Here is a 15,402-nt window from a genome sequence, read left to right on the forward strand (position 1 = left end):
TTGAAAATTGAGAAGAGTACCTCTCAGAGTCAGAGTTGAGCACTGCCTCCAGATGCCGGAAATGAAAGGAGACGCCTCTGCCTTTGTTTGTGTTTGTCTGTCTCATTGTATATTATTGTAAAAGGCATTGAATGTTTGCCTACATATGTAAATGCTGTAATCCGTTCTGAGTCCCTTAGGGGAGAATGGTGGAATATAAATAAAGTGTGTTGTTGTTGCTTTGTGCAGTTTTTAAGCATAAATTTATTTTTTAAATAAAAATATCCCTGTGGTTAAATAAAACTACAAAAACATTTTTCATCAGCACAGCTTACATGCACTGTGTATCAATATAACTACAAGCTAAAACTCTATGATAATTTGCTTTTGAGTTTTCAAATGCACATGAGTTCCACTGAGAGCTGTGATTATCATTCAATTACAATAATGCTTTGAATTATGTGTTTAGATCAACATGCATTATAAGCATGCAGTGTTATTTTTATGGGTATTTTTATGCTGTCTTTGTCCAATATTCTGGTATTTTATCTGCAAAATTTTGGTCTTGTCTGGGAGGTGTCCATTGGGTGGCACCTATTGCAATGGGTGACATCAACTGCAATAAAACTTAAGTCTGGGAAAGAGCATGAATGAATCTCACTCAATCTGACTGTAGGTGTGTGTGCCTATCTACAACAGCCAGGATCAACAGCAGCTGACCCCAGAACCCCTTACTTAGGTGAACAGCAAAACATGAAAAAATTAGAAAGCGGGTAAGCTCATGTCATCAACTAATCATCGCATATTTTAAAAGCATGCAAAATGGAAATCGTAATAAAAGTGGAGGCTGGTGCATTTTGGAAGAAGTTTTCAATCAGTGTCCAGAAGGGTTGAATCATAGAAACATAGAAGGATTAAAATGTATTACATTTTATTTTACTTATGCCAGACTTATGTTATCTAGTTATTTCACTTAATATTGAATACTTTTACTTTTTGATTAAAAGCTTCCTGAAATGTGCTGAATTGCTCTCAGTTTTTTTGCAGTGTGGGAACCCATCCCAATTTTTTACTTTTTATTTCTCCCTGTGACATTGCATTTTCTATTAAAGAAGTCATGTCCATCTGTGTTAACTGAAGTTGGTTCTTATGTACTTTCACATTGTTTCTGACTTAAGGTAATCCCATCAACACTGCCATATAAAGACAGATTATCTGTTTTGAATTGGATTATATGGGAATGTAGACTCATATAATCCAGTTCAAAGCAGACAATCTGGATTATCTACTTTGATAATTTGGATTATTTAGCAGTGTGGATTCAGCCTAAGATGACCCTATTGTGGGGTGTTGTACACAAGAACAAACCTCATGTTTCACAAAGCATTTTGGGGTGGATTGCTCTTGGATATGCAATTAAGACTCATTAAGGGTTGTTGTAGGTTTTTTTCGGGCTATATGGTCATTTTCTAGAGGCATTCTAGACTCATTAACTTTGAAAAGAGACCTGCTAGCAGCTGGAAATAAACTTGCTAGAATTTGTTGGGTAACTTAAGACAAAGTGTACTCTTTAATTCTACAAAGTAAAATTCCAATAAAATCTTGGAACGGTTAGTCCTATACTGATTTGGGATGTGCTGTTTTACTCTCCCTTGCTCATACAATGTGTTCTTTCCAGCCATAGTTAAGAATAGGCAGTCCATCAGCAGATCCTAATAAATTGGTGTTCTGCTGTGTTCTAATGTTTTGTGTAAGTTATTTATTTATTTTGCCAGAAGAGACTTGAGAATACAGTTGGTGTTTATTCAGTCAGTTGTTTCCGACTCTTTGTCATTTAGGAAGAAATTGAAGTCGTGGTTCTGGGACCAAACTTTTGGACAACAGACATAGATAGCACTTTGGACATGGAATTGGATATGGAATTGACTGGAATGGTGATACAGATTTTTTTTTACTGTTTTAATGAATGTTTTATGTATTGTTTTAATTGTTATTATATTGCTCTGTTACATGTAGTGGCATCAAATTGCTGCCAAATGTGAACCGTCCTGAGTCCCTCTTCAGGGGTTGAGAAGCAATGGGATAGAAATACCAGAAATAAATAAATAAAATAATAAATTTGTAACTCATAGACTAGCCCATGCTAGAGCTCCCTGTTGGCCATCGCCACCCCCAGCTCCTTCACGTTCAAGCCAGTCACTTCAAGGATCTTTAGAACATTGGATTTGTCGTTCACCTCCCGCACCATCGCCATTAGCCTTCCTTTTGGCTTTGAGCTAGTTGCGTAACCACATCTGGGGTTAGTTGAACTTATCCTCTGTTCCTCCTCAGTAGCATTTTGACCATCTTCCAATCTGGGAGTCCCATCTTTCGATAGTATAATGACATATCTCTGGTTGTACTGATCCATTTAGTTTTCATGGCAAGAATACTGGGGTGGTTTGCTATTACCTTCTCCAAGGATCATATTTATTGTCTTGGGTGTCCATTCATGGTTTCGCTTGTGGCATCATTGAGGTACTCAAGCTCTAACACCCTGACAAGGTAATGATCCTTTGCAGGAGAATACAGTTATAGTGTTTAAAAAACCACAAACAAAGTTAAAAGTTTGGCATTATTCTAAATGTTATCCTACCACTTGGAGTGTCTCTGGTGTTGCTGTAAGAAGGCCCTCCATTGTGCATGTGGCAGGGCTCAGACTGCATTGTAGTAAGTGGTCTGTGGTTTGTTCTTCTTCACACTTGCATGTCGTGGACTCCACTTTGAGGCCACATTTCTTAAGATTGGCTCTGCATCTTATGGTGCCAGAGCACAGTCTGTTCAGTGCATTCCAAGTTGCCCAGCCTTCTGTGTGTCCAGGAGGGAGTTTCTCTTCTGGTATCAGCCACTGATTGATGTTCCGGGTTTTTGCCTGCCACTTTTGGGCTCTCGTTTGCTGAGATGTTTCTGCTGGTATCTCTGTAGATCTTAGGAAACTATTTTGTGATTTAAGGCATTTGCTGGCTGATATCCGAACAGAGGATGGGCCGGAGATGTCAACGTCTTGGTCCTTTCACTTCCCAGTGGATGGCATGTGGTGCAATACCAGCTAAACAGTGTAATTTTTCCAGTGGTGTAGGGCATAGATATCCTGTGATAATGCTACATGTCTCATTAAGAGACACATCCACTGTTTGATGGGCATGTATACTCAGCAGCAGAGTAGCATAGCGCAAGGGCAGATGTCTTCACTGTGTCTGGTTGTGATCCCCAGGTTGTGCCAGCCATCTTTCGTATGATATTATTTCGGACATTCACTTTTTGCTTGATAGTTTGGTAATGCTTCTTATAAGTCAGAGCATGGTCCAGAGTAACTGACAAGCATTTTGGTGTGGTGCAATGCTCCAGTGAGATTCCTTCCTAGGTAATTGGTAGAGGTCGATATATTTGTCTGTTCTTAAGATGAAAAGCCCACATCTGTGTGTGTAAGTGAACGAGTGGAACAAAGAGAGGGAAAAGATATCCAAATTGATGCTTTTTTTTTTTTTACTCTCACCATCTGATCTACAGTTTTGGACTCTCCTTGCGTGTATGATGAGTGCCCTCACTTCAGAATTTCGCACCAAAAACCCCTTTGCAACAAGGAACAGGTTGAGCATCTCTTAGTCGGAATTCTGAAATCTGGAATATTCCAAAATCCTAAATTTTCCACATGGGTGGTTGAAATAATGACATGTTTGCTTTCTGATGGTTCAATCTGTACAAACTTTGCTTCAAGAATAAAACTATTTACAATATTGTATAAAGTTACCATAAAGCGCTATGTGTGCAAGTTTTCTACAAAACATATATGAATGACTTCTCTCCCATGTCCAAGATATCTCATTATGTACATACATGCAAATGCAAGTATTCCAAAATCCAAAGAAATCTGAAATTCAAAACACTTCTGGTCCCATTAATTTCAGATAAGGGACATTCAAACTTTTTAAAAAATTGTTATTGGAAGTCCATTTTTTTCATGCAAATAATCCATGTGTGCAAGCTTTTCTACACAGCCCTGATATTTGGATTGAGGTTTTAAAAAGGAAAGTTAATAAACACATGTACACACATCTCATATTCTAGCAGAAAAAGACATAACCTAATAGCACCTTGGAGTCTAGTTGGGGAGAAGACACTTGTGCTATAAACTTTTATAGACACAGACCATTTCATCAGGTCCTAGCATTACTCTGTACCTTCCAATCTGAATGTATTCATCGGATCAAATTGAATGTGTCTTCTTACTATACTAGGTGTCCAAGTTCAAGGACAAAGTACATTTCGCCACACAAAGATTACTTTTTAAATGCCTTGCTTCAAAACATAAGCACCCAAGGAAAATGGAGGCAAAATAATCAGGCATGCCTTGAAAAATTCAGAATATGTGGCTTTTGAGCACCCTCTGGTGGCACAGAAATCTTAAGGCATAAATGGTTTTCATTTCTATCCTTTTGACTTCTTTTTCATGAAGATGGAAAATCCCAAGAATAGGCAGGCATTGATAGGACGAGGGTGGATTTTTTTGGAAATGGATCCTCACATTCAAATAGAAGGGAGGGATGGAAATGACTGAATTTAGAAAGAGATTGACCCTTCTTCCCACACACATGTGCTGTTTCAATATGTTCAGTTGCCATTGAGGTATCCCTGATAAGGTCATTGCTGGCACAACTTCAGTCTCTTTCCATGATATCATTTCTAATACATTTATTATTGAAGGTTTCATGGGCTACAGTCCACTTTGACAGATGGGTCCCTTAAACAAAATTTCTAGTAGAAAAGCCTCTATTGCAGTACTGCCTGTTACCCCTTCCTATGCCCATCAAAAACAAAAGATGAGGGAGAAAGACAAAACAGAAATGGATGTTCAACAAAATGTTGCTGCATGAGATAGTGCAAAGTTCCATCCACACAATTCCCTTCCTCACTTCTTTAGTTTTGCATTTTTTCCCCAATGCTCAGTCAGTATAGGAATATCCATTAGGCTTGTGCGGGTAAACCTTGATGCGTTTTGTGTCTCGGCTTTCAGTGGGGGTCCCGATCCATTTTTGGGAGCCTCCCAAAATTAGGAGGGCAGATACCTGTTTTCACTCTGGGGTACTGAAAGATCAGTTTGCTTTCAGCCCATTATGGGGGAGGGCTTCCCAGGCTTCCTTTCCCCATCATAGGCATTTAAGCTGTTTCTACTTAGCTGCAGGTGGGTGCATGCTTTAGGGAGGCTTCTTACCTGTTTCTTTACTCTAGAGGAGAGGTGTTCGGTTGTTGGCAGGAGCACACTTTCTGGGCCTGCACACCATACATGTACTCTTTCCAAAGCAAGGAGGGAAGTTCTGTTTCTTACTCTAGAGGAGCTTGCATGCAGGCAGGCGCGCACGCTTTCTGGGCCTGAATACCACACATGTACTCTTTCCAAGGCAAGGAGGGAAGATGTTTCTTACTCTAGAGGTGTTTGGCTATAGGTAGGCGCACACAGTTTCTGGGCCTGAATGCCACACATGTACTCGTTCCAAGGCAAGGAGGGAGGTTGTTTCTTACTCTAGAGGCACTTGGCTACAGGCAGGCGCACACACTTTCTGGGCCTGAATGCCACACACGTACTCTTTCAAAGGCAAGGAGGGAAGAGGTTTCTTACTCTAGAGGCACTTGGCTGCAGGCAGGTGTGCACGCTTTCTGGGCCTGAATGCCACACATGTACTCTTTCCAAGGCATGGAGGGAAGTTCTGTTTCTTACTCTAGAGGTGCTTTGCTGCAGGTAGGCACACACACTTTCTGGGCCTCCACACCACACAACGTACTCTTTCCAAGGCAAGGAAAGATCAGTTTCTTACTCTACAGATGCTTGGCTGCAGGCAGGTGCACATACTTTCTGGGCCTGCATGCCACACATGCACTTTTCCGAGGCAAGGAGACTGCTCATGAAAAGCAGACGAGGAGCTGGTATCGGCTCCTGCTTGCTTTCGTGATGAGCTGATTTTTGTACCAGGAGGGGGCTTCCTGTTACATGCTCCTGAAGGTAATGAAAGTAATGAAAGAATGGATGTAACAACGGAAAACAGATTCACGTGCAACTCTAATATCCATTGGACTTATTCTCCATTCCCTAAAAAACAGACTTTATCAAATGACTGTTAAAACTCTTCAGTTTCATGCATGAACTTTTGATCTCAAATAATAGTGGTCAATAATAACCAAAGAATTACATCAGCCAGCCATTGCCCTGCAAATTGCAGACAATACTTTATTGGTAGCAGATGCTAGACAACATTTCAAAACAGAAATATTTTCATGAAAATACATTTCCCCCCACATTTAAGTGTCTTTTCCTCCAAATAAAACCTAGAAGGCATTTTAAATTATACCTCTTGAGGGTTTTCTTTCCCTTTATACAAAGGTAATACAAAAAATAACATCCAACCCATGCTTTTTAAATTTATTTTTTCAAAACTGGTAATTTAGCAGAAAACTTTTTTTTCAATGTACCATTAAAAATCTTGATTGTTTGGCTAAAATAGTTCTTTAAAATAGTGCAATCTTTGTGTTGTGTGCCTCTGCTTTAACTATAATTTCATTTCAATGAAAAGAAAATTTGTAACATGTAGCTGGATACGAGCTGGTCTCATTCACAAAGAATGGTTCAGGCACAATCCACTGCAATTTTTTGTGCGATTTCTATTTAAATGAACAAAAACACTGTGCTCTTGTACAAGTCCCATTCATATGGGGGGGGGGGGGAACTGCTGTGGGATTCCCCACCATGGTTATGCTAAGTGGACTGTATTTTTAAAACTCACTTTTTAAACTTTTCAAAATGTTAGTGGGGAATAGAAACAAAAAGCCACACTATGCTATTCCTGTGCTAGCTAGATTCTGTTTGTGTTCCCAATCAAAAGCTGTGTTTGCCTAGGGTGTGTCTGTAACACAATTTATCCACTTGTAAAAATATATATAGGCAATTGCCCTCACATTGTGCATATCTGTCTTCAAGTTGCCTGTTGAATTATGGTGATCCAATAAATTTCATAGGTTTTTAGATAAAGACTTCTCATAGGTGGTTTGCCAGTTCCTTCCTTTAAATCTACCCTACAGCAGCTGGCATTTGTTGGAGGTCTCCCAACTAAGCACCCTTCCACACAGCCCTACAACCCAGAATATCAAGGCAGAAAATCCCACATTATCTGAGTGGCAGACAAGATCCAGCCAAAATAAACGGATTGCTCCATCCATCTTAATATTGTCTACTTTGATTGGTAACCATAGGCAGACAAAATTTCAAGTAGGACTTTCTTTACCTGTAAGGGTGTTGACACCTGGGATCTTCTGCATGCAAGGCAAATATCCTATCACTGAGGTATGTTTTTTTTCCCCCTCTTTTGTTGCTGAAGAATGACATTTTGTTCCCTGGGGTGGGAAATTAAAATTTTGTGCATTACATTGACACCATTTTGGTTGCCGTTATGTGCCTCCAAACTGACTCGGGCTAATGGTGGCCATATCATGCATCTTAGCATGACACATTATCACTGCCTTCCTCCCAGGATGATAGTGAGACTTGATTGTGGCTCCCCATTGGGTTTCCACAACTGTGCAGGGATTTGAACCCTGCTTTTCCAGAATCCAAGACTCAAACTGATATATCATGCAGGATGCCTAACCCACTATCACCCACAATAGTTAATTAAAAACACAATTTGTTGAGTACCCACTCCACCCCACAATTTCTGTTCATTTCAACATGGGCTAACTAGAACAGCTGAAACAATAGTACTCCATAAATCAAAGCTGTCTGAATCTGGAATCTGGACCTGTGGTACCTACCACATCTTGCCTTAAGATAGGACTGTTCTCAGTTTCAGAGCAGAGGGAGCAACAGAAGTCCAGTTCTACTTCTTTTTTTAGTTACAATCACACCTAGTCAAAATTTGTCAAAACAGGAGAGACACGTAGCCACTTCCTCAGCAGATGGGCAAGTTATAGAACAGTTTTGAAAATGTTATGGAGTGGCATAGTGGTAGAACACATTATTTACATGTAAAATATTCCAGATTTCATCCTTGGTATCAAGTGGGAAATGATGGCATAGAGGTATGCTAAGAAGAGCTACTGGCAGTATAGACCATGTAGAGCTACACGGACAAACTGCTTTACCAGCTACAAGGAAGCGAAATGTGCCATTTGATAGTTTTGGAACCCCATTCTGGTTTTTACATGAAATTATTACCTTAATTTTTCAGAGAAAATCAATAATATTATGTGGAAGGGTCCTGAGAACAGTATCCTATGGTGTTTTACAACTTGGGCTGCCATCCTATGTATCTTTCTTACTTGGAACAAATCCTACTGACATGAATAGAGCTTACTTCTAAGTTGACATATGTAAGATGGTATTCTAAGTCAGTTCCAACTAGAACTTGAAAAAAATCTTTTTCTGAACTAGAACTTCCATGATCCCTGACTATAATGGTTTCTTGAAGGCATGCTTCAAACAAAACACTTTGCCCACCTATTAGTAACAGGCATTGTTCTTCAAGGCCTACAGCTTGCTAGGGGATGTATATAATCATAGAAAGAACATGGGGCATGTCATCTACAGTGAACAGATGAAAACAGAAGTGAGAATAAATAGGGATGAACCAATATGCAAGGCTGGCAAGCAAGTTAAGGCTAGGCAAGTTTTGAAATGCATACAGAGAGGGGCTGGGAGTATTTGACCCTTCAGATGTTGATCACATCTCCTATCAGTCCTAGCTAGGCATAGCCAATAGGGAAAGGTGGCTCACAACATTGTGAGGACACATTTTCCCCATTTCTAAAGCAGATAATAGGTGTGTATTCCCCTGCATTGAGGATGGTATGCAAGAGGCATAATTACCAGTGAATATAGTCATCTGACAAACAGATATTTATATTGTTTCAAAAGCTAACCAGAAATATACATTTGTGTACACACCAAAATAACTCTTATTCTCTCCCTCTCTCCTTCCCAAAGTACTTTTTGTCTAGCCTAAATAGATTAATGTTTGGCACTTAAAGAGGTGCTGAGACTGTGGAGGAAGTTGGAGCCAAAGGGGACTGAAGGGAATAAGATGGTGGCAGGAAACTGAGGGGGATGATAATGAATATAGGAAATAGGGGTAGAGTGTAACGTGTGTATATGCACATGGATGCCAAAAATGGGAAAGAACTTCCAGTTGTTAAGGATAGAAATGTACAAGCAGTATGAACAGGACATTTCTACAGGGACAAAATTTGGCCATTAAGAGAGTCCTATTTCATTGTACTGATCCAGAATAATGAAATTTACAAGTTCTTCTAGAGGGCTGTTTCTCTGGCATCTACCCACAAAGTTTCTGTTCCATTTCTATCTGCAGCAATGTCATTATCTCCGTGCAACAAAAACAGGGTGGTGCTACCCTTGTAGCATAATGATAATCTTGCAATGACAGGACAGGCAAGAGCTGTAAAAAAATTGTGCCTGTATATTGGTCAAGGAAAGCACACAGCAACGGGAGAAAACGGCAAAGGAAAAGAAAGTTTATAAACTTATTCATTTTTCCCAAGTGTTCAGTGCATCAAGGCAGGAGAAGTTGTGATATCTCTTGCTGGCGGCACAGGCCCTGACCAAAATATTATGACTGCAACTAACCTACCAAATGATCTGCAAGCCAGAGTAGCCACTCTTAAGTCAGGGGAAGGAATTATATTTTCCTGCTACTATGTTTATCTCGGTGTTTTTGCTGGTGATTTCACTGGAAGGAACAAATTGTCTGAAACAACATCATTTGGTTGTTCTTGGGAAAATAAATCGTGTCTGGCATGACCCTTTGAGAAGTGACTATTTGTTAACATTTCAAGACAGCAGACGGCATGAAATCAATTCAACGCCAGTTAGCCTTCACAGCATGACCTCAGTGTGAATATACTGCGTTTGCCCTGAAGACATATGTCTGCCTGCGTAGCCTTCAACAAGTTGTTTTCAGGTGCAAAGTGCATGCAATTTCTGCTCCTCTAACTCAATAAGCAAACCTGTAGGAGGGGAGGAGAGGGTCCATTGTGCTTAGGAGACAAAATATTGTTCAAAAGAAATGCTTCCTTTGGTGATATCGAAGGGCAAAGAGCAGTCACAACTGTCTCTTACAAATGTTGCACCCAGACACATCTATCCAATGATTCTAACTTTTGGATAAGCAAAGGACAAACATTGTACTAACAGTTACTTAAATCTTTCTGCAAAAGTTTCTTTGGAAGGGAGTAGGATGGAAATCTAAAATAATCAGAACAGTGCTCTTTCACATAAAGACTTGTGTGGGATGCTGGTGGAGAAAGCACCATTTTTTTGTACAAGGGAAATCACAGGTCAATGATGTTCAGGTGGAGCCATGAAACTACACAAAACTACAGGGATATCTATGGCACAAAGAGAAGTGAGTCATAGCTTTAGGATGCATTAGCTTTCAGCTTGGCCCTGACTCCATCAAACTTTAACACTTAGCATCTACTACAGTGGTTCTCAGCCTGTGGGTTCCCAGGTGTTTGGCCTACAACTCCCAGAAATCCCAGCCTGTTTACCAGCTGTTAGGATTTCTGGGAGTTGAAGGCCAAAACACCCAGGGACCCACAGGTTGAGAACCACTGATCTACTACCTTTGTATCAACTCCAAGCATCTGCCCATGGAAGAGGATGTGGCTTTACCATTCACCTGTCACAGGTAAGGTGGACACTCTAAACAACATCCCCATAGCCCAAAATTGTGGGAAGGCCCATGTTTTAAAAGTGAACAGGTCAGTGGTGGAACTACAGGATATATGTGACTCACTTGACACTTTCTTGAGGACCTAAGGAAAAAAAACATGGTGGTGGCTGAATTGGTGACAGGATCCATTCATTAAAACAAAAATCTGACTGACAGACATATATGTGAGAAATCTTGTAACATTGTGTTAAAATAGTCTTAGCTTTATTGTCTAATAGGTATAAAAATAGTGCCTGTAGGCTGCAATTCTTCGCAGTTGTTTCAACCAAATGAGAGGTCAGGGGTTGTGAGGAGGAGAGAAGAAAGAGAGAAGTGGCAGCTTTTTTTGATTCATCTAAAACTCTCCCCTCTGGATAGCTCTTTCTTTTCTGAACCCAGTAAGGAAATTCTGGAACCTGCTCCCCACTCTGTATTCTAAGTGGGCGGGTGAGGCAAATACACCATTATTTCATGTTAGTTCTCCATGATTTCTTTTAAAAGACATTCCTGCACCCCACAGTCTTCTGAAAATGATACTTCAGACATGTCAAAAGTCAAGGGGCTTTAGATGGAGCAGTCAAATGTAAGCAGCCTAACACAAAAGACCAGGTTTAAGCCATGGGGACAGTGGCACATAAAAAGGCTCTAAGAGATTCTGCCAAGCCCAAAGGGACCTGGCAGGGGCTGGCTTCAGTGTCTGAGTACAAACAGGAGCAATGCTCCCATAGACCAAATGCTTCTGGTGCAGGATGCCATGCACATGCCCGCACAATGGAAACAGGCCAAACGCAGACACATGCACCATACATACACGCAATTGCACACAAACAATCACACACCGTTTTTTTGAGGCGCAGCTGAGAGAAGAAAATTCATACACAGAAAGATTACAAAATACGATCCTTCAAATAAGGCCTACTCTCTTCCACAGCTCAGTCCTCCCCACGCCCAGACCACCCCCACCCCCTTACCCCCCAAAAGGCTGCTAGGCAAAGAATGGCAGTGTGTTGCATTCTGGGAGGGTGGGAGGTAATGGTTTCCTGACACAAATCAAACAGTAGCTTGGCAGAAGGAGGCAGTGTGCTGAAGCGGAAGGCCTGAGGCAAGTCTCTCAGCAGAGCAGATGGGAAAACCAAGCAATAGCACTCCACTGCCTTTTGTACATGGGCAAGGGGAAGGATGGCACCCATGTCCTCACAACAACACCCCTCAGCTAGAGCATGGCAAGTCTGCCCCACTATAGAATGAGGAAGTGCACTCCCAGAGCAGCTGCTCTCCTGCATGGCAATGGCCTCCCCGCACCCATGTTTCACAGTCTCTCCAAGGTCTCTTCAGGGATGGGGGCAAGGTCATGACTGTGCATGCGAGATCCACTGGCTGTCCATGGGGCGCCTCAGCAGTTCCTCTACGTGCCGTGCCACATCCATCGAGTCGTCCAAGTCAAAGTCCCCATCCGGGTCCAGTACAGAGTCAGAGCTGAGACAAAGGAAAGAGCATGCTGGTCAGGGGGCCTGTAGAGAAAAAAAATCCCCCCTTCCTGCCCAACTCCTATCCACTTTTGCAAAGCCATAAATCTGTCCCGTTAATCATATTCAGAATCCCCTGAAAATTACAGTTCCTGGGATTGTTTAGATGATGCCACCCTACACGGACCTCAGGATGATATTAGAGCCAGAAGGCTGGTGGGAGATCCAGGTGCACTGCTCCACTAGGTCATGAAGCTTCCTGGAAAAGCAATCTGATCTATCTCGGGTCCAGGCTATTTGACGAACTGCATCTCCCACGACAAACAGACTCTGTGATCATCAGAGGAGACCCTGTTCTCAGTCCCACCCCTGTCTCAAGCATGGCTGCTGGGAACCAGAGAGGGGGCCTTCTCCATGGTTGCTCCCCACCTCTTGATCTCCCTCCCTAAGGAACTAAAGATGGCCCCTTCCCTCATCGCCTTTAAGAAACAGCTGAAGACATACTTCTGCTCATTGGCCTACAAGGAGAAGGAATAGATATTGACATTGCTATTATACCTATGAGTAACATCTGCCATCTGTACTTGGGTATTTCCACCCCACAAGCTCAGTTGACATCTTGAGCAGTGATCAATGTATATGCCCCCAAGGAACTCTGTTGACTCTGGGAAATTGATACTTCTACTTTTATGTTTTATGTCTCATACAATATGTTATTTAATTTTTATTCAATTTGCTAAGTTATAATTTGTTTTTATATGCTGTAGAGTTTATTTTTTGTTATTATGTGTCTATTAGTTGTTATGATCAGGCATTGAATGTTTGCCTTTTTTGTGATTGGAATCCGCCCTGAGTTCCTTCGGGGAGATAGGGAAGAACATAAATAAAGTTTTTTTTATTATTTTAAAATGATTAAATAGATCTGTGTAAACCACTTACAGCTCAGTGGGAGTGAGAAATAGTATATACATGAACTGATTTAACAAAACAACATGGCACAGTTCCTCCAGAATGTCTTTGGTAGAGGTAAACCCATCTCCTTTCTATCTTGCATCTTGATCAGTACAGATTTCCTTTTATAAACTATTGTACACTAGATATTCTTTCATTTTTAACCATGTTCTATTCAATTTTTTATATGGGATTCCTGTCCCCCATGATTACAATGAAGTTGAACTGGTTTCAAAGCCATTTACATTTTAAAGTAGGTATGTCCTTATTTTTTGAAGACAGAAGACAGAGGGATTGGCTTGCAGATTTTGTGTTGTTATGTGCCTTCAAGTTATTTCTGACATGGCGATTCTAAGATGAATCTATCTGGGGTTCTGAAAGTGTGCAACTGGCCTAATGTCACCCAAGTGGGTTTCCATAACATCATGGAGAACTGAACTCTGGTCTCCAGAGTCCAAATTCAATGTTCAAAAAACACCAAGCTGGATCTCAGATTAGCTTGAGGTCTTTAAAGGAACTCCAAAGTAGAAAGCTATGGGTAGGGAAACATATAGGTAGGCATGTCCTGAAGTGCAAAAGGCCTATACCAATTCACTTGTTTTGTCTTTAGCTCCTAATTTTAAAAAGTGGGATATTTAGTTCTGCTGTTTTTGTTTCTTTTTGAAATCTAGTTAACCCTTTTTATGTGAAGGACTGCCTAAGTGCAAAATTACTGTTTGCATTTTTGGGATGTCCACAAGATTTCTGTCAGATTTTTGTGTTTGGGAAATGACTTTCCTGCAAAAGGTTGAAAGGAATGAGGAACATCCCTGTTATTTTTCACCCATAGTTTCACTGTCTGCAGCTCACCAAGCAGCTATTTGGTGGAAGAAGTAAAGCATTTGTTACTGGAAGGGCAGTGCATGTTATGAGTTATTCCTGCACATCATTCTCCCCATTTACACCACCAAATCCTGTCTCAATTCATTCTGAAAAAAGATGGGATGCAGTCTCTTACTTAATCTTTCCACTTTCTTCTGTTTACCTGGCCCCCAGTCTAGCCTATTGCAACAATTGACTTACTTCTGTGCATACATGTTGTAGTGGGACTGAGGACAAACAGCTGGGGATGACGCTTGCTCCATATACGTAGTCCCTCCACCTGCAGAGTCCCCTGACGTGGTAGCAAACCTGCAACAGATGTGGGAGGAAGTGAAATCAAGTAGTTCTAGAACAGGACTTCTTAAAGCTTTTCCACTGGGGATCCCATTTGGCCCAAGGAATGTTTATGTGACCCTAACATTGAGCTAAGAGAACCCTATTTTGGGTTGAGACCCATAGTTTAAGAAGCAGTGTTCTAGAGAGTCTTTTGTCTGACTCATCTCCAAAGATATGTCATTTGAGGGAAAGTCAGACCGAGCCACTTCTGTATAATGAGTCACCCAATTTCCCTGAGCAGCAAGAGCAGCATTACCGTAAACATCATTTGGTGTAAAAGCTGGACATAAACAAACAAAAAGTATGTACATCTCCTTGATTACTTCCTGCTCCCACTCCCTTCAACAAAGCCTAACACTAGAAACAACAGCTGGTCTATTGCATTCTGTCCAAACACACAAATGGATCAATTCACCTTAAAGCAGTGTTTCTCAACCTTCCTAATGCCGTGACCCCTTAATACAGTTCCTCATGTTGTGATGACCCCCAATCCTAAACTTATTTTTGTTGCTACTTCATAACTGTAATTTTGCTACTGCTGTAACATAAATATCTGATTTTATTTATTGTGTCAGAAGCAAGTTGTGGTACAGTTAAAATTAAAAGTTAAAATACAATGTTAATGCTAAATGTCCTTTGACCAGAAGCTGGTCACTTCGTGTGTCTCTGGTGTGCCTTTGATATTTTGTTGCATGACTTGCAATATGCAACCAAATATCTGATATGCTGGATGTATTTTCATTCACTGGACCAAATGTGGAACAAATACCTGATACGCCCAAATTTGCATACTGGTGGGGTTGGGGGGATTGACTTTGACATTTGGGAGTTGTAGTTGCTGGGATTTATTGTTAACCTACAATCAAAGAACATTCTGAACTCCGCCAACAATGGAATTGAGCCAAACTTGGCATGCAGAACTCCCATAACCAAGAGAAAATACTGGAAGGATTTGGTGGGCATTGACCTTTAGTTTTGGAATTGTAGTTCACCTATCTCCAGGGAGCCCTATGGACTAAAACAATGATAGATCTGGACCAAACTTGGCACAAATA

At 40.9% G+C, this 15,402-nt stretch overlaps 1 protein-coding gene across 2 annotated transcripts in view; it reads right to left on the reverse strand.

Annotated features, from left to right (window-relative positions):
- Positions 1-6,215: 6,215 nt before the first annotated feature.
- Positions 6,216-15,402, reverse strand: part of LOC132778223 (signal transducer and activator of transcription 5B) — an 83,100-nt gene continuing 73,913 nt past the window's right edge. For both annotated transcript variants that reach the window (XM_060780981.2, XM_060780982.2), the window contains exons 17-18: positions 14,213-14,320; positions 6,216-12,209 (exon numbers count right to left, since the gene is read on the reverse strand). In XM_060780981.2, the coding sequence (XP_060636964.1) occupies positions 12,083-12,209; positions 14,213-14,320 (235 nt within the window). In that variant the 3' untranslated portion in view covers positions 6,216-12,082. The remainder of the gene's footprint in view (positions 12,210-14,212; positions 14,321-15,402) is intronic.

Source organism: Anolis sagrei, chromosome 6, assembly GCF_037176765.1.
Source record: "Anolis sagrei isolate rAnoSag1 chromosome 6, rAnoSag1.mat, whole genome shotgun sequence".
Taxonomy (NCBI): Eukaryota; Metazoa; Chordata; class Lepidosauria; order Squamata; family Dactyloidae; genus Anolis; species Anolis sagrei.